This window comes from Geotrypetes seraphini, chromosome 2, assembly GCF_902459505.1.
Source record: "Geotrypetes seraphini chromosome 2, aGeoSer1.1, whole genome shotgun sequence".
NCBI lineage: Eukaryota > Metazoa > Chordata > Amphibia > Gymnophiona > Dermophiidae > Geotrypetes > Geotrypetes seraphini.
The window spans coordinates 349062514-349086057 of record NC_047085.1 but is presented as its reverse complement, the minus strand read 5'-3'; the positions used below and the strand labels follow the sequence as shown (position 1 = coordinate 349086057).

The 23544-nt window shown below is 45.0% G+C and overlaps 1 protein-coding gene across 16 annotated transcripts in view; it reads right to left on the bottom strand.

Annotated features, from left to right (window-relative positions):
* CLASP2 (cytoplasmic linker associated protein 2) overlaps positions 1-23544 on the bottom strand; it is a 650335-nt gene that overhangs the window by 84321 nt on the left and 542470 nt on the right. For all 16 annotated transcript variants that reach the window (XM_033930348.1, XM_033930349.1, XM_033930352.1 and 13 more), the window contains one exon: positions 16687-16830. In XM_033930348.1, the coding sequence (XP_033786239.1) occupies positions 16687-16830 (144 nt within the window). The remainder of the gene's footprint in view (positions 1-16686; positions 16831-23544) is intronic.

Sequence of the window (23544 nt, the reverse complement as noted above, 5' to 3'; positions counted from 1 at the left end):
TCCTTACTAATTTTAGTCACTAAGAACTCAGGCTCTAAAATAGTAGAAAATCAGAAACATATAGCCATAATTTTAAAATGAATCCAGAAAACCCATTTTAAAGCAATATTTTCAAATTTGGAAAGTATGCAAATTTGTGCTGTGGGTAAAGGATCAGAATTTGCCTCACTAAAAAATGTCCAAATTATGAAAATGGCAATTGAACGCATGCAAAGTTTTATGCTTAAAACAACTAAACCCTCACAGTCTTAGCTATCCAGAGCAGGCTACTTCTGAATAAACTGCCTGATTCTTGCTTTGTGAACAGTTTTGCAGTAGTTTGTTTTATGGAAAGCAAATCCTTAACTGATTGCACCCACCCTCCCATGCACATTCAACTCAAGCTGAACATTTGGTTCTGCTGTTTTTATATAAAATGTCATATCGAACGGAACATTTGCAAGAAAAAACTAAATGCAACTTTTAAAAAAACAAACCTTTATTATTTTTTTGACTGTTAAAAAATGTTACAATAATCATCAAATATGTTATCATCTTAGCTTGTTAAGCAAGCAAGAACAAATAAATCAAGTTGAAACCTTTTGAACTTGGATAGGGGGAGTCACCATCTCTCCAATGGTGAAATTTGTTCTTACCTTCTATTTACTTTCCTTGAGCCCTGCTAGCAGATGAAAGCAAAGATTTGAAGATTCTGATGACATGACCAGGTGGTATAGCCAGAAACATTCATAAGAACATAATATTTGCCGCTGCTGGGTCAGACCAGTGGTCCATCATGCCCAGCAGTCCGCTCATGCGGTGGCCCTTAGGTCAAAGACCAGTGCCCTATTTGAGTCTAGCCTTACTTGCGTATGTTTTGTTCCAGTAGGAACTTATCCAACCTTGTCGTGATCCCTGAAGCATGCTTTCCCCTATAACGGCCTCTGAAAGAGCGTTCCAGATTTCTACCATTCTCTTGGTGAAGAAGAACTTCCTTACATTTGTACGGAATCTGTTCCCTTCTAACTTTAGCGAGTGCCCTCTCGTTCTCTTCACCTTGGACAGGGTGAACAATCTCTCTTTACTAAGTCAATTCCCTTCAATATCTTGAATGTTTCGATCATGTCCCCTCTCAGTGTTCTCTTTTGAAGGGAGAAGAGGCCAGTTTCTCTAGCCTCTTGTTGTACGGCAACTCCCCCATTCTCTTAACCATTTTTATCACTCTTCTCTGGACCCTTTCGAGTAGTACTATGTCCTTTTTCATGTACGGTGACCAGTGTTGGATGCAATATTCCAAGTGGAGGCGAACCATGGCCCAGTATAATAGCATGATAACCTTTTCAGATCTGTTTGTGATCCCCTTCTTAATTATTCCTAGCATTCTGCTTGACTTTTTCACCACCACCGTACATTGCGTGGACGGTTTCATTGACTTGTCTACAAGTACTCCCCAAGTCTCTTTCCTGGGGGCTCTCTCCGAGTACAGCACTGGACATCCTGTATTCGTGCATATGATTTTTGTTACCGACATGCATCACCTTGCACTTATCCATGTTGAACCTCATTTGCCATTTTGCGGCCCATTCCTTAAGCGTATTTATGTCTCTTTGTAGGTCTTCGCAATCCTTCTGTGTTCTCACTACTCTGAATAACTTTGTATCATCCGCAAATTTAATCACCTCACTCATCGTGCCAATTTCTAGGTCGTTTATAAATATGTTGAAGAGCACAGGCTCGAGCACCGAACCCACTTGTGATGCTTTTCCAGTCCGAGTATTGTCCATTCAGCCCCACACAACAAAGAAACCAAACAATTAAGAGGAAAAAAACCAAAAGAAACAAACTGAGCCCAGAATTGAGGCCTTTGCAAAACTGACTACAGTATATACAAACCAATAGCAAACCTAAGGCCCAAGAATCAACAGAATCCCTAAGTTCAGGGGTAGGGCTTGAAATGGTCTAGCAGGACTCAAGTAAAAGAAATTTCACCTTCTTTATCATCCTGTTAGACCAGTACAAACCTATGGTATGTACCAGAACCTTTATCTCCCAGTGTGGAAGACACAACACCTTTCAGGACTGCTCTACCAAATGCTCTGTCCGCCTACCCAAATATCAAGTTTGTAATGTTTGACAAAAGAACAGAGGGAGGACCATTCTATAGCCCTGCAAATGTTTTTTTGAGGCAAGAGATCCCACTTTATCCCAGGATGCATCCTGAGACTTGGCAGTGTGACCTTTAAGGTCCTGAGGAAACTATTTTTTCAGAAGAAATGTATGTAGGCTGACAATAGCTGACTTAATCAAGTGTGCATTTAAGACTTTAAAGAAGCATGTCCCTTGCAAGGACCAAAAAAAGATAGGACAGCTCCAAAAAATGTGACATCCAAGTTACGAAGAAGCGGGGTACAAATGTCCAGTTTATGGAGTATTTTAAGACAGGCCTGACACCAAGGACTTCCAGAAGGCAGAGAGAGAAACCATATAATTTTACATAGTTATCAGAAAGGGGATGGGACTTGATATACTGTCTTTCTCTGGTTACAATCAAAGTGGTTTACATATTATATACAGGTTCTTATTTTGTACCAGGGGCAATGGAGAGTTAAGTGACTTGCTCAGAGTCACAAGCAGCTGCAGTGGGACTTGAACCCAGTTCCCCTGGTTCTTGGGCTACTATAGTAACCCTTAGGATACCAATTTTGTCTCTAAAACAGGCACGTGCTGCCCGGACCTTGAGTGAATTAAGCACCAAACCTTGAATCTAGACAGCTCTATAAGAATGATAAGAGAAATAGAATGTCTGCCTACCAGTGGGACACTTCAGTCAGAGCCCCAGGCCTCAAAACATTCTCTAGTCTAGACCCTGGTGAAGGCCACAGATATGGAAGATTTCTGTGCTTTGAGCAGCATTCAAATGATTGAGAGAGAAAACCCTTTTCTTCTCAGGCACTGACTCTCAAGGGCTAAGGCATATGGGATCTGGATCTTCCATAAGCAAGACTTAGTTTTCTTGGTGATGAGGAGCCAAATCAAGTCTGCATATTAAGTTCAAGGCTAATGTGGCACAGTCAGAGCAGAAATTAGTGCCTCACAATCTCACAGAGAAAAGTTGTATAGGGCCTGAAGCCCAGGGCCATAGTTGCACCAGAATATCCAGCCCTGCCAACCCATACTCCCCTTTATGGCTGAAGATATTTGTACTGAGCGTCCACTCTCCCGGGTCCAATATCTGAAGGCAGAAAAAATCTGTCTGGACATTATCTACCCCCTTTAAATGGTCCTCTGAGTGTCAGAAGGTTCAACTCTACCTATTCATATAGTTTACCCAGCTTCAAAGAGCCCCTTGGTATGTTACCATTTTCTGGAACGTTGCCCGCCTAACTGCTGTAACCTCCGTCTGTACGCGATTGTGAGGTGGAGTGGAGAAAAAAATCATATACAGGAAAGCACTTACAAGAAAGCATACAGGAAAGCTCTTGCGTGAAGTTACAGCAGTGAGGCGGGCAACAATCCAGAACGTAAGGTAACCATAGGAGGCAGTGCAGCTTGTGCGTGTGTATGTAATCGCGTGAACTCTCATGAAATTTGGCACCTCTCCAGGTGGTGACTGCTTGATATAACCTGTTATCACGACTAGTACTTTTTGCTGTGACCAGTCTGGTCTCTAGAATAAGATCTGTGATTGTCTACTGTAACCTATTTGTTGTCATGATTAGTCTGTTTTCAAACGATTGTGAGCTTCTGGGAAAATGGGATAGAAATCGAAATAAATAAATAAATACCTGCCAATACCACTTCAACCATCTCACTTGTTTAGCTGTAGTTGCATTAGGATAATTCAATGAAATGCTTTCAAACCTTTGTATTTCTCAATACATGCTTATCACACTCCTTTATAATTTTTTATTGTATTATTTTAAAACTTTATTAATTCATTTGCCCTTTTTTCCCCACATTTCTTGTTATCCATTTTATTCTCTCACCATTCTCTCTACATTTTTTCCACATATTCCCCCCCTCTCTCTCATCTTCCTACCCCCTTCTTGGTACTTACTCTCTTTCTCTCCCCTTCTCCATTTTTCCACAGGCCTATCTTTTTTCCCCCCATCCCAAACCCTCATTCTTTCTCTTTCTCCTCCTCCTGGAATACTGTCATGCCCCCTCCATTCTTCCTTCCCCTGTTCTTGGCATACACTTTTCTCGCTACCTTTCCCCAGGCACTGTCACTCCTTTTCTCCCCCTTCTGCCGCCTCTGTTCACTCTTGCTTTCTGTCCCTTTTCCTCCACTTTCTGGTGTATACTGTCCCTCCTGGCACACATACTCACCTTTCCCTTCCCATTTGCAGCCCTGTGGCCTCCCAGCGCACCTCTTCTGGCAGCACCCTGATTCTTTAGCTCTCATGGTGCCAACAAGTCCTCTCGTATACAGCCATAGCACATCTCTAACTGCACTGCTCTTGAACTTCCAATGGCCCCAACTGCTATGTTTGTGTGTCTGATCATCAAGATGCACATATATATGAACTTTGCAATGCAGAAACTGACACAGTTTTCAGGCTTCCAGACCCATAACAAAGATACTTTTCTTTGACAAATGAGCCCACAAAGAATTAAGTGCGGCCCTACCCTGTTTAGGAGAGGATGGAGGGGTACTTAAGCAATGTCAACGCTGAAAATGCAAAAAAAAAAGAAATCATAAGGTAGCTGCTTCCTACCATAAGAAGCAATTGCCAAATGTATATTAAAAAGAAAGAAAGGGTCATGTGACGCTATGAGCCGCTGAGGACGTGTCCTACATCGGCTCCGGGCCCCAATCCACTAAATTCAGCTTCAATGAGTGAAACCTTCATCCTGGACGGGTCTCCTGAAAGTGCCCCACATCGGGCATCTATGGACAAATATTTGACCCGGTCGCAGGAGACGGCGCAATCGAAGACAGCGCGCATTGGAAAACAAAAAATGATCTCAGGCACGGCCAAAATGGCGGCCGCATCGGGTACGGCGGTGTCCGAGTTTTCGGACACAGTGCTGAATGAAATTAAGACGGCGGTGGCTCAGGTGCTGGGACCGCAGCTAGAGACTTTGGCTAATAAAATGACCCGCCTGGAACAATTACTTACAGATACAGCGGCCCGCACAACGGACCTAGAACAGCGGGTGTCCACGGCGGAGGATACTATAAATTCACATGAAATGGATATAGCTGCATTACAAGAAACAGTGCATCGGCAGGCTGAAAAAATTGATGACCTGGAAAATAGGTCGCGTCGCAGTAATTTACGCTTGCTGGGTGTCCCAGAACTGATCCCTGACGCGCGATTGCCTGCGGAGCTGTAAGGCTGGCTTGAAATGGAATTTCCGGATGCTATGGAGTCCAGCTCTTTATGTTTGGAAAGGGCCCATCGTTTGGGCATGAGGCCTGCTCAGGATGCCAGACCACGTGTGGTGATAGCGAAGTTCCTGAACTACAGACATAAAGCGGCAATATTGCGCCAGTACCTGGCTAAGAAAGATACCTTGATGCTCCGAGGATCAGCTATTCGTATTAGCCAGGATTACTCGACGGCCCTTACTGACAAGCGAAAGGGATTTTATCCTCTTTGTAAGCGCCTGGTGGAACTTAAACAGCGTTTTTTGTTTCTCTACCCTGCTATATTGAAGATTCAACATGAGGGTGCTTGGCACTCTTTTTCAGAGATCTCTGAAGCAGCTGACTACATCAATACTCGCCTGAGCTCTCCGGGAGACCCTCCTTGAAGATCCTAGAATCTACCTGTATTAGTTTTTTGGCTAGGATGAATCTCCTTTATTCTGTTTCAGTATGTGTTTCAGTATGTGCTCTCATATGTATAAAGTATGTTCTGGTTTGTTAGAGGATTGGGGTTCCGTTGGTGTCTTACCGGGCCTCTTGCATATTCCACAGGGGATATGCTATTTGGGAGATTTGGGATTGTGGGGGGTTGGATTGGGGACTGTGGGATGGGATGGGAACAGCCTTGAGGGAAAAATTCTGTTCAAGTTTTATTTTTCTTTTGGGTCAGTTTGAGAATTTCCTTACTGTATTTGAATCTGTTTCTGCCTCAATATAATTGGTGCTATGCAATATATGCTTGGGTGAGGCTGGGCACCTGGGCGTGGTTTTGGGATATAATTGTCAGCATGAATACTATATTGGATGCCCATGGGTGATAGCACACTTCGAATCGTCTCTTGGAATGTTGCTGGTATAACCTCACTGGTAAAACGGTCCAAAATCCTGCAACAATTGAAACACTACAAGGCTGATTTGGCCTGTTTACAAGAGACTAAATTAGCTGCAGAGGAACATGAGAAATTGAAGCGGGGATGGGTTGGTTCTGTTTTCTATGCATCCTCCTCGGGTAAGCGGGCTGGAGTTTGCTTGCTGGTTCGCAAGGGTTTGAAGTGTGCTGTTACCTCTTGCCATCAAGATGCTCAGGGTAGGTCTTTACTATTACATATCACCTTACAGGGTACAGAATTCAGATTACTGATTACATATGGGCCTAACATTTACTCATCAACTTACCTTAATTCTTTAATTACTCTAGGACTCCGGGACACTTCTGTTCCTCTTCTGGTGGTTGGGGATTTGAATCAGGTCCTAGATGCTTCTCTTGACCGCACTGGTCCGTCTAAGTCTCCAAATGCATCTGATACTAAGGGGTTACCCTTTTTGTGTAAATTGCTGGGTCTGGTGGATCCCTGGCATCTACTTCACCCATTTGAACGAGACTATACTCACCAATCTTGAGCTCATGGAACCTTTTCCCGTTTGGACTATATACTGATATCAGAATCCTTATTCTCTCGAGTAACTGAGGCAACTATAGGTCCGTTAGCCATTTCCGACCATTGTCCTATTTGGTTGGATGTGTCCTGGAGTTCTCCCCCTTCGGGGTGCTTCCGGTGGCAATTTCCTTCCTATCTAAAAGATGATCCTTCCTTTCAAGTGTATTTGCTTTCTTGTTGGGAGGACTTCTTGAAGACTAATGGACAACATATATCCACTCCGGATCTCTTTTGGGATACGGCCAAAGCAGTACTTAGAGGGGCGATAATCTCATATGTAACAGCTCGCCGCAAAAGAATCTCTCACGGTATTATTAGACTGGAGAAACAATATTCACAATTGAAAGCTCGATACATTCAATCTCCTTCTCGTTTGCTTCGTGAGGACATGCATTCAGCACAAGTAGCTTTGAATGCTTTGTTACATGATCGGGTCAAGCGCTCGCTTTTCTATAGAAAATACAGGTTTTATCGTTTTGGGAATAGAACTGGTAAATTGTTAGCCACGCTGACTAAGAACTGGCAGGACGATCGCTATATTTCCCGGGTTAAAACAGGATCTCATTCTTACCATACTAAACCAGCAGACATTGCTGAGGCATTTTATCAACATTTCTCTAAATTCTATGCTAGTCCTACTACTTCTACGGGCCCTGATGTCCTCGACTATTTGGAGGACGCGGATATGCCTAAATTCACAGACCTGCAGAGATCAGTGTTAAATGGACCTATTCAAGGCACAGAGATCCAGAAAGCAATTAAACATTTACGCTCTTATACTGCTCCGGGGCCCGACGGGTTTTCCACCGAATTTTATAAACTGATGTCTCTGCAGGTGTGTGAATCACTCCTGGGCTACTACTTAGTGGCATTGGAGAAAGGGTCCTTTCCGTCTCATGCCAACACAGCTACTATAACCTTACTTCCTAAACCGGGTAAACCTAAAGATGAGGTTGAATCTTATCGTCCTATATCCCTCCTTAACGTTGATATAAAAATATTGGCTCGTTTATTGGCTAACAGATTGACTCCCTTCTTACCCCATGTAATATCTCGAACACAGGCTGGATTTGTCCAGGGCCGCCACTCGGTGGTGAATGTTCAGAGGGTACTGTTGGCGATGTCACGAGCTCAACATGCTTCTACACCGGGCATTCTGGTCAGTTTAGACGCTGCAAAAGCATTTGACCAAGTGAATTGGTCCTACCTTTTTAAGGTATTGGAATACATGGGAGTGGGGGGCTGGTTCTGGTCATCTTTGCGGGTGTTATACTCTTCCCCAACAGCTTCCCTATTAGTAAATGCTATATTGACACGCACATTTCCAGTAGGTCGGGGAACTCGTCAGGGATGCCCTTTGTCCCCACTACTCTTTCTTCTTTACCTAGACCCTCTTTTACGTACCATACTGAGGGATGATGTTATAGTCGGGTTGATGGATGGCCAGTGGCGTACCAAGGGGGGGCGGTGCGCCCCGGGTGCCAGCCCTAAGGGGGTGCTCCTGGCCTTGCCGTTCAGTCCCCACCCACCCCCGAAGGACCGCTCGCCCCACTGACCTTCCTGCACCACCTGTGTAGCAGCCCGCAGCAGGATCGCGAAGTCAGCGTCAGCGATCCCTGCGCTGCTTCCTGCACCGCGATACCGCCCCTCCTCTGACGTCAGAGGAGGGGCGGGACCGTGGTGCAGGAAGCAGCGCAGGGATCGCTGGCGCTGACTTCGCGATCCTGCTGCGGCTGCTTCATAGGTGGTGCGGGGAGGCCAGGGGGGCGAGCGGTCCTTCGGGGTGGGTCGGGGCAACAGGCCTTCAGGGTGGGGCGGGCGGGCAGGCAGGCAGACAGGCTTTCAAGGGGGAGGGGGTGACAGGCAGGCAGGCAGGCCTTCAAGAGGGGGCAGGCAGGCCTTCAGGGGGGGTGCAGGCCTTCGGGGGGGGTGTAGGCCTTCAAGGGGGGGGGGACAGGCCTTCAAGGGGGGAAAGGCAGGCAGGCCTTCAAGGGGGGGGCAGGCCTGCAAGGGGGGGGGGACAAGCCTACAAGGGGGGGGGGGGACAGGCCTTCGGGGGGGTGCAGATCTTCAAGGGAGTGCAGGCCTTCAAGGGGGGGTGCAGGCCTTCAAGGGGGAGACAGGCCTTCAAGGGGGGGGGAAAGGCAGGCAGGTAGGCCTTCAAGGGGGGACAGGCCTACAAGGGGGGGACAGGCCTACAAGGGGGTGGGACAAGCCTTCAAGGGGGGGACAGGCCTTCAGGGGGGTGCAGACCTTCAAGGGAGTGCAGGCCTTCGGGGGGGTGCAGGCCTTCAAGGGGGGGAAAGGCAGGCAGGCAGGCCTTCAAGGGGGGACAGGCCTACAAGGGGGGGGGGGAGAAGCTACAAGGGGGTGGGACAGGCCTTCAAGTGGGGGACAGGCCTTCGGGGGGTGCAGACCTTCAAGGGGGGGACAGGCCTACAAGGGGATGGGACAGACCTTCAAGGGGGGTGCAGGCCTTCAAGGGGGGACAGGCAGACCTTTAAGGGGGGACAGGCCTTTGGGGGGGACCATGATTTAGAAGTACACGGAGGGAAGGGGGTGTTTAAAGAGACGTGCATATGCCAAACTTTGGGGGGGGGGGGGGAAGAAATAACGGGTCTGAAAATAGAGGAGAGGGAGAGAGATGATGGACCATGGGATTTAGGGAGAGAAGGAACAGAAAGGGAGAGAAATTGGACACAAGGGATGGTGTGGAGGAGGGATAGAGATTCTGGATAGAAGGGTAATTAGGAAAAGAAAGGGAGAGATGGTGGACTCTGGGGTGGTGGGGAAGGAGGGAGAGATGCCGGATGAAAGGGTAGTTAAGAAAAGGTGGATCTGTGGAGGGAGATGAAAAAAAGGAAAGATACCAGACTTCCTGGGAAGGGAAATGGAAAGGGAGGACAGAGTTGGCAGATGGATGGTTAGCATACAGAAAGAAGGAGACCCTGGCAAGCAAGTTATCAGAAGAAAACCAGAGCCTTGGACCAACCAGACAACAAAAGGTAGAAAAATTAATTTTATTTTCTGTTTTGTGATTATAATATGTCAGATTTGAAATGTGTATCCTGACAGAGCTGGTGTTGGACTGCAAACGTGAGCTAGGATTTAACAGAGAGAGGAAAAGTCCTTTTTGTTTCTTTATTTTATTTACACCACAGCGCCAGTGTGGTTAGGAGAAGCCAAAGGGGGTGAAAAAGCTATAAAACCCACCAGGAGTTTTGAAAAAAATCACCCAACTGGGCAGGAAAATCGAATTGAAAAACCAATTCAATAGGGCTGAATCGAATCAAAAATTTTTTTCCTGTATCTGGCAGCATTACTTTGCGCTACTGTCTTAGACTTTAGGACCTGGGATTGGGGAGAGATGGCATCCTCAGTACTTTATAATGCAAGTGAAACGAGGATTTGGTCAGACCTTTGAAGGGTCTGCAGAAAAAAAATATTGTATAGGCCGGGGACATGAGACAGCAGGAAATGGGAACTTTTCTTCCTTCTATTTTTGTGAATGGAAAGGCTGAGGATGTCAGAGAGTTCAGTTAAAATATGTGCTTTATAAGAAAATATAATAATGTGTTTTATAAAGTTTATAGCATAGCTAGCCTACCCAGTGAGGTGTTCCTAGTGGTGATGGTGGCAGCGTGTCAATGTGTTGAGAGGAAGAGGTGGTCTGGGAAATTCTGCTGAGCAAACTCCGGGCCCATTTCCACCCCCCAGTTAGTCCACTCCACTCAACTGGTTCACACACTGAGTGGGTCTTTGGGTGTTGTTTTGGGATCTCTTCCAGTGGTTTATCTCCTTCTGGTCCAAGGAAGGAAACTTTGTTATCCTTAGCATTGATCTACAGAATATGTTTGTAACAGCGCTGCTTGTGTGGCATTAGGCTATGTAGTGATCGAAAGAAAAAAACAGACCTTTGCACCTTTTTGCACTATATGGTGGGTGTATGAGGAGATTCACATTTCCTGCACAGCTAAGTCCATGTGAAGTTACCTTGTGCTGTATTTGACATCTAGCAAGGTCTCTGTTTGAAAGGAAAGATCTAAACTTAAAAATGAAGTGGCCAGAAGTTATGGTAAAAGCAGATAGTGTAGCTGGTTTTAAGAAAGATTTGGACAAATTCCTGGAGGAAAAGTCCATAATCTGTTATTAAGACATGGGGGAAGTGTCTGCTTGCCCTGGATCGGTAGCATGGAATGTTGCTACTCTTTGGGTTTTGACCAGGTATTAGTGTCCTGGATTGGCTACCATGAGAATGGGCTACTGGGCATGATGGACCATTGGTCTGACCCAGTTAGGCTATTCTTATGTTATGTTCTCATCTGTAGGGGCCTTTGTTTTCACTTCTTATTTTAATGTATTTTTTTTCTGGGAACTTATCAGTGTTTTTTATAATGAGAACAAAAATGGAAGAGAATTAATGTGTGTGGGATGAGGGGGTAACTAATTTCTTCAGCTAAATAATTAAATCCACTTCAAACAGACATAGGAGAACTCACGCACCATTCACACACCCTCCAACCAAAAACGTCAAAAGAAAAAAACAGTTCGACAACCTCCTAGCCATTCGAGCTGCAACACTCGACCCCCAACTCTACAACCAATTGACATCGACCACAGACTGCAAAACCTTCAAAAAGAAATAAAAACCCTTCTATTCAAAAAACACATAAAACCGAACTAACACAATCAGAACTGTCCCAAGCATCACCTGCAACTACTCCATATGTACTTCTGATGTCATGACAATTCAGACATAATTTATGTTATGTTATGTTTGGAATATAAGAAAATTTTCACTGCCTATTTCTATTCTGACCATTTATTCTGTTTCATGGTCATTACAAAAAATATTTTTTTGCATAGGGGGGGGGGGGTGTCAAAAAATGATGGGCCACGGGTGCCACATACCCTAGGTACGCCACTGTGGAGGGCTCTTCTCAATTACAAGTGCTAGCTTTTGCAGATGACATACTGCTTACTCTCGCTCAGCCACATCGTTCTCTGATGCGTGCTTTAGAAATCCTGGATGAATTCCACTTATATTCTGGACTGACGTTGAATAAACAGAAATCACTGGTACTTCCTCTACAGCCCTCACTTTGTGATTCTTGGCCAGGCCCCTTTCCTCTTGTTTGGGCTCCATCTTCCATTCGATATCTGGGTATCCTCATACCCAGGGATTTGACTACACTATATTCACTCAATGTTTTGCCATTGCTCTCCCGAACTGAACAACGATTGCAGGCCTGGAGATCCTATCCATTGACATTAATGGGCAGGATCGCTTTGTACAACATGATGATGATCCCACATTGGCTCTATGTCTTACAAACTTTGCCCATTTTTTTGTTACGCAAACATCTCCGGCAACATCACCGTTCATTGTCACGATTCTTATGGGGGAGTAAAAGATCCCGGATTACTCTAAAAAATTTAACTTTACCTACCTCTCAAGGGGGTCTGGGTTTACTACATTTGGGGAGATTTAATGAGGCTTGCTTGATCCGGCATTTGAATGACTGGTTCTGTGGCACATCCTACTTTACGGCCACGGAGGTGGAATGTTTAGCATTCGCACCCTACCACTTTAGTTACCTATTTCATGTTCGTTGCCTTCCCAAACGGGAGGACAATTATGGTGATATGTTTCTCCTTCCCCTGCGTAGGCTTTGGAAGTCTCTCTGCCAGCGATTGGCTATTAGACATGATATAATCCCATGTCTTCCGGTGGCTGGTAATGGAGACTTTCTCCCGGGTATGGATAAGGGTGCCCAGGCCTGGTGGACAGGGAGGGGATTATATTATTTGTTTCATGTATTACAATCTAATGGAACCTTACAGTCTTTTCATGTGACTTATGTGACTCTTCTATTCTAGAGCCAGCTGACTGGTTCACATATAAACAGTTACATTATTATATCAGTACCTTGTCTGGTTCAGCATTGAAAGGTACCATCCAGGACAAATTGTCAGAAGCCTTTTGTTTAACTGCTCAGGAACCTATACCATTGCGTTCCCATCACAGATTTCTACAGGACTTGGCTGGAGAATTGGACTATGCTTCATTGGCTTCAAAATGGACTCAAGACTTGCGGATTACCATTTCGATGGATATAATAAAATGGAGTTTTTCATTGGGAATGAAACTGTTGGTATCTGCAGCAGAAAAGGAACGTTATTACAAGTTTCTGATCCGGGCGTATTTTGCCCCGGTCCGAGCCTTTCGGGCACATGTGAGTTCTACTGATTGTTGCCCGAAGTGTGCGGCCCCGAGAGCTTCTTTGGGCCATATGCTTTGGCTGTGTCTGGGAATACAGGCTTACTGGAAACGTGTTTGCTTACATGTTCAATCCATCTGGAACTGTACCTGGCAGCCTATGAACACATTTTTATTTACGTTAAAACTTACTTTGATGCCCCTCCGTCCAAGCGCTGCGGCGTTTGTCCAAAAGGCTATCTTCATGGGACTTAAGACTATTCTTCAATGCTGGCTGTCTCCACACACTCCAACTGTTTCCCATTGGTGCACACAAATGATCCAGTTGGCGGGCTATGAACGTTTGTCCATTGCGGATATGAACTCTAAATCTAGCTCCTTATATTTACGTTGCTGGATGCCCTTTTGTTCTACTTAACACCGGTAGTACGCAATAGATTGTTGAATTGACCTGAACCTTGTTTGAGGCTGTTCCCATGGGAGGGTGGGTGGGTAAGTGGGAGATTGGGTGGTGGGTTTTTTGGGTTACGGAGTTGCTGTTTAGGTAACATGTTTGATGGACTGGTCGATCTTGTGTTTGTTCTATATTTGGAAACCTAATAAAAAAGATTTAAATATAAAAAGAAAGAAAGAAACGAAAAATCAAACTACCACAAAATTATGACCTTGGGCCTAATATATATATATATATTTTAAATTCTTTATTGATTTTCAATTCGAGTACAAAGTACAAACATTTTTACAAACAATTAAAACCTGTAACAGCACTTACATCCAATCAAAAAATAATACAAAATATATTCCCCCCCCTCCCTGGATGTGTGTGCAAATCAAGTAAGAATTAAAGGCTTATACAATTAATCAGATTTAACAAATTCTGTTAATAGACCCCATGTTGCTTTAAATATTTTATTATGACCCAATATTTCTGAATTAATTTTTCCATATCTATAACACTGACACAAACAGCCTGTTTTACAAAGTTGTGCTAGCGGCTGCTGCGCGGTAATGGCCCCAAAGCCCATAGAGATTTAAAGGGCTTTGGGGCTGTTGCCACTTGGCAGCCGTTAGCACGGATTTGTAAAACAGGCCCAACGTTTCCCACCAAAAGGAAAAATTTAGCCTATCCCAGTTTTTCCAATTCCTGGTGATCATTTGCATAGCAAGCCCAGTCATAATTATAAGAAGTCTGCTTTTATACCTGTTACCGTATTTTCGCAGATATAACGCGCGCGTTATACGTGATTTTACGTACCGCGCATACCCCTCGCGCGTTATGCGCCTGAGCGCGGTATACAAAAATTTTTAAACATAGTTCCCACCCCGCCCGACGCCCGATTCACCCCCCCAGCAGGACCGCTCGCACCCCCACCCCGAACGACCGCTCGCACGCGCTCCCACCCGCACCCGCATCCACGATCGGAGCAAGAGGGAGCCCAAGCCCTCTTGCCCGGCCGACTCCCCGACGTCCGATACATCCCCCCCCCCGGCAGGACCACTCGCACCCTCACCCTGAAGGACCGCCGACTCCCCAACAATATCGGGCCAGGAGGGAGCCCAAACCCTCCTGGCCACGGCGACCCCCTAACCCCACCCCGCACTACATTACGGGCAGGAGGGATCCCAGGCCCTCCTGCCCTCGACGCAAACCCCCTCCCCCCAACGACCGCCCCCCCCCAAGAACCTCCGCCCATCCCCCAGCCGACCCGCGACCCCCCTGGCCAACCCCCACGACACCCCCACCCGCCTTCCCCGTACTTTGTGTAGTTGGGCCAGAAGGGAGCCCAAACCCTCCTGGCCACGGCGACCCCCTAACCCCACCCCGCACTATATTACGGGCAGGAGGGATCCCAGGCCCTCCTGCCCTCGACGCAAACCCCCCTCCCCCCCAGCCGACCCGCGACCCCCCTGGCCGACCCCCACGACCCCCCCACCCCCCTTCCCCGTACCTTTGGAAGTTGGCCGGACAGACGGGAGCCAAACCCGCCTGTCCGGCAGGCAGCCAACGAAGGAATGAGGCCGGATTGGCCCATCCGTCCTAAAGCTCCGCCTACTGGTGGGGCCTAAGGCGCGTGGGCCAATCAGAATAGGCCCTGGAGCCTTAGGTCCCACCTGGGGGCGCGGCCTGAGGCACATGGGCCAAACCCGACCATGTGTCTCAGGCCGCGCCCCCAGGTGGGACCTAAGGCTCCAGGGCCTATTCTGATTGGCCCACGCGCCTTAGGCCCCACCAGTAGGCGGAGCTTTAGGACGGATGGGCCAATCCGGCCTCATTCCTTCGTTGGCTGCCTGCCGGACAGGCGGGTTTGGCTCCCGTCTGTCCGGCCAACTTCCAAAGGTACGGGGAAGGGGGGTGGGGGGGTCGTGGGGGTCGGCCAGGGGGGTCGCGGGTCGGCTGGGGGGGAGGGGGGTTTGCGTCGAGGGCAGGAGGGCCTGGGATCCCTCCTGCCCGTAATGTAGTGCGGGGTGGGGTTAGGGGGTCGCCGTGGCCAGGAGGATTTGGGCTCCCTCCTGGCCCAATATTGTCGGGGAGTCGGCGGTCCTTCGGGGTGGGGGTGCGAGTGGTCCTGCCGAGGGGGGAGAAGAATCGGACGTCGAGGGGGGGCATCAGGCTTTCAGGATGGGGACAGGACTTCAAGGGGGGACAGGCAGATCTTCAAGGGGGACAGGCAGACCTTCAAGGGGGACAGGACTTCAAGGGGGGACAGGCAGACCTTCAAGGGGGGACAGGCAGACCTTCAAGGGGGGACAGGACTTCAAGGGGGACAGGCACGGAGAGGCGGGGCAGTGCACCGAAAGTCAGGGTGAGTCGGGGCAACCAGATGAGAGTCGGGGAGGGCGAAAGGAGAGTCGGGGTGGCCAGAGGAGAGTCGGGGAGAGCGAAAGGAGAGTCGGGGTGGCCAGAGGAGAGTCGGGCAGCATGCGCGTTATATGCCTGAGCGCGGTATAGAAAAGTTTTTGTACATATCATCGTGATTTCTGCGCGCTATACCCCTGTGCGCGTTTTACAATGGTGCGCGTTATATCCGCGAAAATACGGTAATTGGATTTTTAGCTTTCAACAGTGTCCCACATATGACCACAACATTGGGCCTAATATTAAATATCTGCCTCTTCAGAAAGAGGGCAATTGTAAAAGGATCAGCATGCTGTCTAAAGTTAAAAATCCAATCATTCTTTTTTTTTTGAAAATCAAGTTTCAAGTTTATTTTTATTTGATTAATCGCTTAATTAAAATTTTCTAAGCGAGTTACAATATGTAAGAGTAACATATAATTTAACATGGTTTTAAAAACAAAAAGAAAAAGAAAAAAAAGGAAGGAACAGAAAATAAAAAAGCAGAAATAGTTTAAACAATAGATATGTTTTAAAAAAATGTTTAAACAATGAATGCAACTAGCAGACTTACGGACTGGTACACTGGGTAAAAGAAAGACAAACGTTATGAGTCAACAAGAGAAACAAGCAAACAATGGCAATCAGGGGAAGAGAATAACAAGCAGCACCAAGAGACAGGCTAATTAAGCTAGATTTTCAAAGATAGATCAGCAGCTGTCAAGGAATACACTTTTAAGTCAGTTTTAGCACTCTAAGATTACCTCCTTAAATATTAAAGGAAATGTATTGTGGTTCTACATTTAAAGGAAGCCATATAATATTAATAGTAACAATACCTGACCACTGTTGCCTGTATTTCTGAGATGATTGTGAAGAAGCTTGGTGGCTCCATCTTGAAAGGTTTTTGGTAAAGCTCCCAGCAACATTGTAAATTCTGGAGTGTTGAGTTGGAATAAAGCGATTAGCACTGACTGTGCAGCCTGAAGAACAAACAGAAATCAATTTTTTTGGTTTAACAAATCTTTATGGTTAAGGAAATTGTTTATAGAGTGGAATAAACATATCCTAATCATGGGCCCAGCCCAAACATGGGGAGAGGGCCAATGTACAGGGTGGTGTTTGACACACAGCCAATCAGGCTATTCTATGTTTTAATCTACTTCATTTTCTATTAATTTCTGGGATATATTTATCACCTTGCTGCTATGTGACAGAATATGTAAATTAGATACATGGACACACATTTTTATTTCTAGGCTATAAGGCAACAAAAGGTGAATATTTTTGACAGGAGTGTGGACTTTCTATTGCCAGTGCCGTTGTAGTCATGGGGTTTATAATATGTATTGCTGTAGTGTAGGGTCCCTCAAATCCAGTCGAAGTCCACAATCCAGCCTGTTTTTCAGGATTTTCCCAATAAATATATATGAAATTTATTTGCATACAATGAAAGCAGTGAATGCCCATAGATCCCATACATATTCATTGTGAAAACCCTGAAAAACCAGGCTGGGTTGTGTACCTCGAGAACTAGATTTGAAGGTCCCTGTTCTATTGATTTACTTTGTTTTAAATAACACCCCCACACACACACATAAACCTATGGCTGATGATATCTGTCATATTGTAGATATTTCCAAAGACAAGACCAAGAGCTAAATACTCAGAATACCCAAGAGAGACTGAATGAGTAAAACTACACAATCAAAAAGGAGTATCCGTCACATCCCTTATCTCCATTGACTCAACCCACCACTCTCTCCTTCATATCATCTTCCACCAAGTTTTATCGAATATCCTTCCTCACTAAATAAGACTAACTTAAACATTATAACTCCTGGTTAATCTTGACTAGACTGCCAAGCATTGTGTCTTGGATGGGTCTCTTCATAAAGCCAACCTTTTTTCCCCCCTAAAAAGTAGACATCGTTGCAAAATTCCTTGGGTAAATAATTATCAAATTTTGGGGCAAAGTAGCTAAGTACTGTTTGTATGTTGCCAATTAATCTAATTCTCAGCAGTGTGGGCCTATTAACAATGACCTGGTGGTATCGGGTAGGAGTGATTACCAGTCTCTCCTGCCTGTGCCAGCTCCAGCTTCAAAATGACAGCTGCAACTAATGTTAAATTGTTTTATAAGTGGTGTTAGGAGACTATAACAAAAGGAGAGATGAGTTTATCATCCCTTATTTTGAAACCTATCAATACAGATAACCTTTTCCTGGATAAACTGAAGAAATTTGCTTAATACTGGGTGTTTACAAGCACCCACTACACCACAAAATTGGCATCTACAGGCATACCATATTATAATACCATTGGCTTGGACATGTCTCTTTCTCACAATGCAATTTTGATCTTATCTGACAAAAAAAAGAACTAATCCAATCCTGAAGGAGTTCCAAGACAGAACCTGCCACCTCCAGTTAGTAATTTACAGATGTGAATATTTACTTACTAAGAAACTTTCTTAAAACTTGAGGAAAATGGAAATTAAGGGTTAAGCAGATAAATTCTGTGTTATTTAAAATTAAGGTAAACAAAGCTTTTTATAGTAGCCTAAGTTTAGAAGATGTACTAGATGAAACATGATCAACTATAAAGCAACAAGTCACCAGGACCAGATGGTATTCACCTCTGAGAGATCTAAAACATGAAATTACTAACCTATTACTACTAGTAACCTGTAATCTGTCATTCAAAACAGGGTCCCAAGGCTTGAGGATGGCAAATGGTATCAATTTTTAAAAGGGGCTTTAATGTGATCCCAGAAACTAAAGACTAATGAGCCTGATGTTGGTGCTAAACAAAATGGTTGAAGCTATACTAAATGGCAAATGATGTTTTATTTGAGAAAATGCACAGTGCTGCATGTGGGAAAGAGGATCCCAAACTACTGTGGGTAGTTGATATGTTGAAATCCTCAGTGTGCAGGGGTAGCAAACAAAGCAAATAGAATATTAAGAATTATTAGGAAAGGAATGAAAACCAAAAACAATAATGTTATAATGTGACTGCACCTCGAATACTTTTTGCAATTCTGATCACTGCATCTAAAAAAAAGATATAGAAGAATTAGAAAAGGTACAGAGAAGGTCAATGAAAATAATAAAAGAAGATGGGACATCTTCCCTATGAGTAAAAGCTAAAGAGATCAGGGCTCTTCAGCTTGGAGTAGAGAGGACTGAGGGGAGATATGATAGAGGTCTATAAAATACTGAGTGGAGTGGAAAGAGTAGATGTGAATCGCCTGTTTACTCTTTCCAAAAATACTAGGACTAGAGCAGGGGTCTCAAAGTCCCTCCTTGAGGGCCGCAATCCAGTTGAGTTTTCAGGATTTCACCAATGAATATGCATGAGATCTATGTGCATGGACTGCTTTCAATGCATATTCATTGGGGAAATCCTGAAAACCCAATTGGATTGCGGCCCTCAAGGAGGGACTTTCAGATCCCTGGACTAGAGAACATAAGAATTGCCACTGCTGAGTCAGACCAGTGGTCCATCATGCCCAGCAGTCCGCTCACGCGGCAGCCCTCTGGTCTAAGACCAGCACCCTAACTGAGACTAGCCCTACCAGCGCACGATCTTGTTCAACAGAAACTTGTCTAACTTTGTCTTGAATCCTTGGAGGGTGTTTTCCCCTATAACAGCCTCTGGAAAGGCGTTCCAGCTTTCTACCACTCTCTGGGTGAAGAAGAACTTCCTTACGTTTGTACGGAATCTATCCCCTTTCAACTTTAGAGAGTGCCCTCTTGTTCTCCCTACCTTGGAGAGGGTGAACAACCTGTCCTTATCTATTAAGTCTATCCCCTTCAGTACTTTGAATGTTTCGATCATGTCCCCTCTCAATCTCCTCTGTTCGAGAGAGAAGAGGCCCAGTTTCTCTAATCTTTCGCTGTACGGCAGCTCCTCCAGCCCCTTAACCTTCTTAGTCACTCTTTTCTGGACCCTTTTGAGTAGTACCGTGTCCTTCTTCAGGAACGGGCGACCAGTGCTGGACGCAGTACTCCAGGTGAGGGCGTACCATGGCCCGGTACAGTGGCATGATAACCTTCTCTGATCTGTTCATGATCCCCTTCTTTATCATTCCTAGCATTCTGTTTGCCCTTTTTGCTGCCGCCGCACATTATGTGAACGGCTTCATTGACTTGTCGATCAGAACTCCCAAGTCTCTTTCCTGGGAGGTCTCTCCAAGTACCGCCCCGGACATCCTGTATTTGTGCATGAGATTTTTGTTACCGACATGCATCACTTTACACTTATCCACGTTGAACCTCATCTGCCATGTCGATGCCCATTCCTCGAGCTTGATTATGTCACATTGCAGATCTTCGCAATCCCCCTGCGTCTTTACTACACTGAATAACTTCATATCATCCGCAAATTTAATCACCTCGCCTGTCGTACCTATGTCCAGATCATTTATAAAGATGTTAAAGAGCACGGGTCCAAGCACCGAGCCCTGCGGCACCCCACTGGTGACGCTCTTCCAGTCTGGGTATTATCCATTTACCCCCACTCTCTGTTTTCTATGCTCCAGCCAGTTTTTAATCCACGTGAGTATTTCACCCTCAATTCCATGGCTTGCAATTTTCCGAAGTAGTCGTTCATGCGGAACCTTGTCAAACGCCTTCTGAAAATCCAGATATACAATGTCGACTGGATCGCCCTTGTCTATCTGTCTCTTTACTCCCTCAAAGAAGTGCAGCAAGTTTGTCAAACACGATCTGCCTTTGCTAAAACCGTGGTGACTGGTCCTCATCAGCCCGTTTCCGTAAAGGTGATCAATGATGCTGTCCTTTATCAGTGACTCTACCATCTTTCCCGGTACAGAGGTCAGACTCACCAGTCTGTAGTTCCCCGGATCTCCCCTCGAACCTTTCTTGAAGATAGGTGTAACATTCGCTACCTTCCAGTCTTCCGGAATTTTTCCAGATTTGATGGACAGATTAGCTATTAGTTGAAGCAGTTCAGCTATGGTCCCTTTCAGTTCCTTGATGACCTTCGGATGGATGCCATCCGGTCCTGGGGATTTATCGCTCTTAAGCCTATCAATCTGCCTACATACCTCCTCTAGACTGACTGTCAATCCTGTCAGCTTTCCGTCTTCGTTTCCAGCATATAGCCTGATGGATTCCGGTATGATGTGTATATCCTCTTCGGTAAGTACAGATGCAAAAAATGTGTTCAGTTTGTCAGCGATTGCTTTGTCCTTCTTTAGTGCTCCCTTTATTCCATGGTCATCCAATGGTCCCACCACTTCCTTTGCGGGTCGTTTCCCCTTAATATATCGAAAGAACGGCTTGAAGTTCTTCGCTTCCTTGGCTATTTTTTCCTCGTAGTCTCTTTTGGCCCCTTTTACCGCCTTATGGCACCTGAGTTCCAGTGCTTGTTCCAGTTTTCATCCGTTTTTGACCTTTTCCATTCCTTAAATGAAGTTTTCTTTTTTTTTTTAAATCATGTTTATTAAGACAGAAGGCGGCATTTCCAGAGATGGACCCCCTGACATCATCGGGTCAGTCTCCAACTTCCTGATAAGTTGCCGCTGCCGCGGGTCATTTTTGGGAGCTGTTACCACCCGGAGGATATTCTGGAGGAGGCTGTTTGGTGGATCTTGTCTCCTGCAGCAGCGGTTCTCCACCAGCGTGTGCATTGCCGACAGGTATTTCCAGAGACGGACCCCCTGACGTCATCGGGTCCGTCTTCAACTTCCTGATAAGTTGCCGCTGCTGCGGGTCATTTTTGGGAGCTGTTACCACCCGGAGGATATTCTGGAGGAGGCTGTTTGGTGGATCTTGTCTCCTGCAGCAGCGGTTCTCCACCAGCGTGTGCATTGCCGACAGGCATTTCCAGAGACGGACCCCCTGACGTCATCGGGTCCGTCTCCAACTTCCTGATAAGTTGCCGCAGGGCGGGTGCCCCTTGGAGCCACGAGGAGCCTGAGAGCAGGATCATTTTGGTAATATAATTTACTTCAACATTTGTATGTTTGTTTGGATATGGGGAAAAGAAAAATTAAACCAAAGAGTTCAACACCAGTGGTATCTGGTCCCATGGACAGACATTTAACATTATTATCTCAAAATCCACCTGTTGCATCATCAAATATAGATTCATCCTTGACAGGAGCATCAATAAGTCCCTTCGAACGGACCCCTCTCCTTCATCCAGTATCAAGTGATAGTAGGAATATTAACCTTACTATATCCGATGTACAAGGGGTCTCCTCTACTCATATAGGTAAATTAGTTTATACTGAAATACCTAAACCATTGATTCTCTCAGGAGGAGTGGAGGAGAGTCCACGTACAGAGGAAACAGGATATTACCTTAAGGGACTTATGGTTAGGAATATCGAGAGTTGAAGGGTGTCTCAGGACAATGATGAAACAAATGGGGGATTTTTCTCAGTCTGTTTCTTCAAAATTAGAAAATGTGGACTCTAACTTAGGTTGTTTGGACAAACGATTAAATACTGTAGAAACTCAATGTAATAATTTGCAAGCTGTCTCAGTATCTGCAGTTAAAGATTCTACACTGATACATTCTAAAATTGAATCTATGGAGAATATGAATAGAGCAAAAAATCTCCGCTTAGTCAATTTTCCAGTAACTCATCTATTGTCACCTGAAATCTTGTTAAGGAAGTTTTTTTAAAGTACTGGGAATGGCTAATGCGGAGAAATTTCCAATAAATAACTACTATTATATTCCTCCAAAAAAAATAGAATCTGCCCAGGAGGTAGACCATCTGGTCACACCAGAGGTAAATTTGACTGAATTTTTGGAAGATACACAGGATGTGATCCAGAGTCGGTCCACTCTGGTGATAACATGCATGAGTGAGATGGATAAGACATTAATTATGAAACTTTATTTTAAGAACAGGTTAATGAAATTTTGTGGGGATCTTGTTAGGATTTTTCCGGATGTCTCCAGAACCACTCAATTGAGAAGGAAAGAATTTCTGAAATTGAAGGATAGAGTTCTGGCTCTGGAAGCATCTTTTTACCTGAAATTTCCTTGTAAATGTTTAATTAAGTTACAAGATATTGAATATGCTTTTTGGGATCCTATTCAATTACAACAATTTCTAGTTGCGAGAGAATAGAAATGATTTTGTTTTATCTAGCTGAGAATAAAAGGAGTAATTAATTTAATATCCCACAGTAAGGAATGATTCCATGTAGGTTAGTACAAACCGAGAATTATTGTCCTTTAGTTTTCTTTAAATTTATTTGATTAGAAATAGTAACATGTTCTACCCATTGATGTGGGCTTGAAAGGAATTATGTATGTATGATTTGATTATGTATGGCTTTGTATGAATTGTTTCCTTTTTTCTTTTGGAAATATTGGATATTGTAAAGTATTCAAAAGCACAATAAAAAAAAAAAAAAAGACAGAAGGCATACAGAACAGCGAACATCATCCCAATACAGTATAGCATAGGCAAAAACAAGCAGATGATCCGTCCGAAACGAAGAATTGATACCAGCAAGACATCAGGGAAACCCATGCAAGAAATCCCCCAGAGTATAAGTGACCATTCAGAGTAAACAGAGTAAAGGTCAGAAATGCCCCTGTCTAGCAGCCTCCGTCCGATTTTTGAATCTCAGACAGAATCCCCAAACGATTCAACGCACCTCACATACCCGAGGTGCTTAGTCAAAGAATCACACCTCCTCACA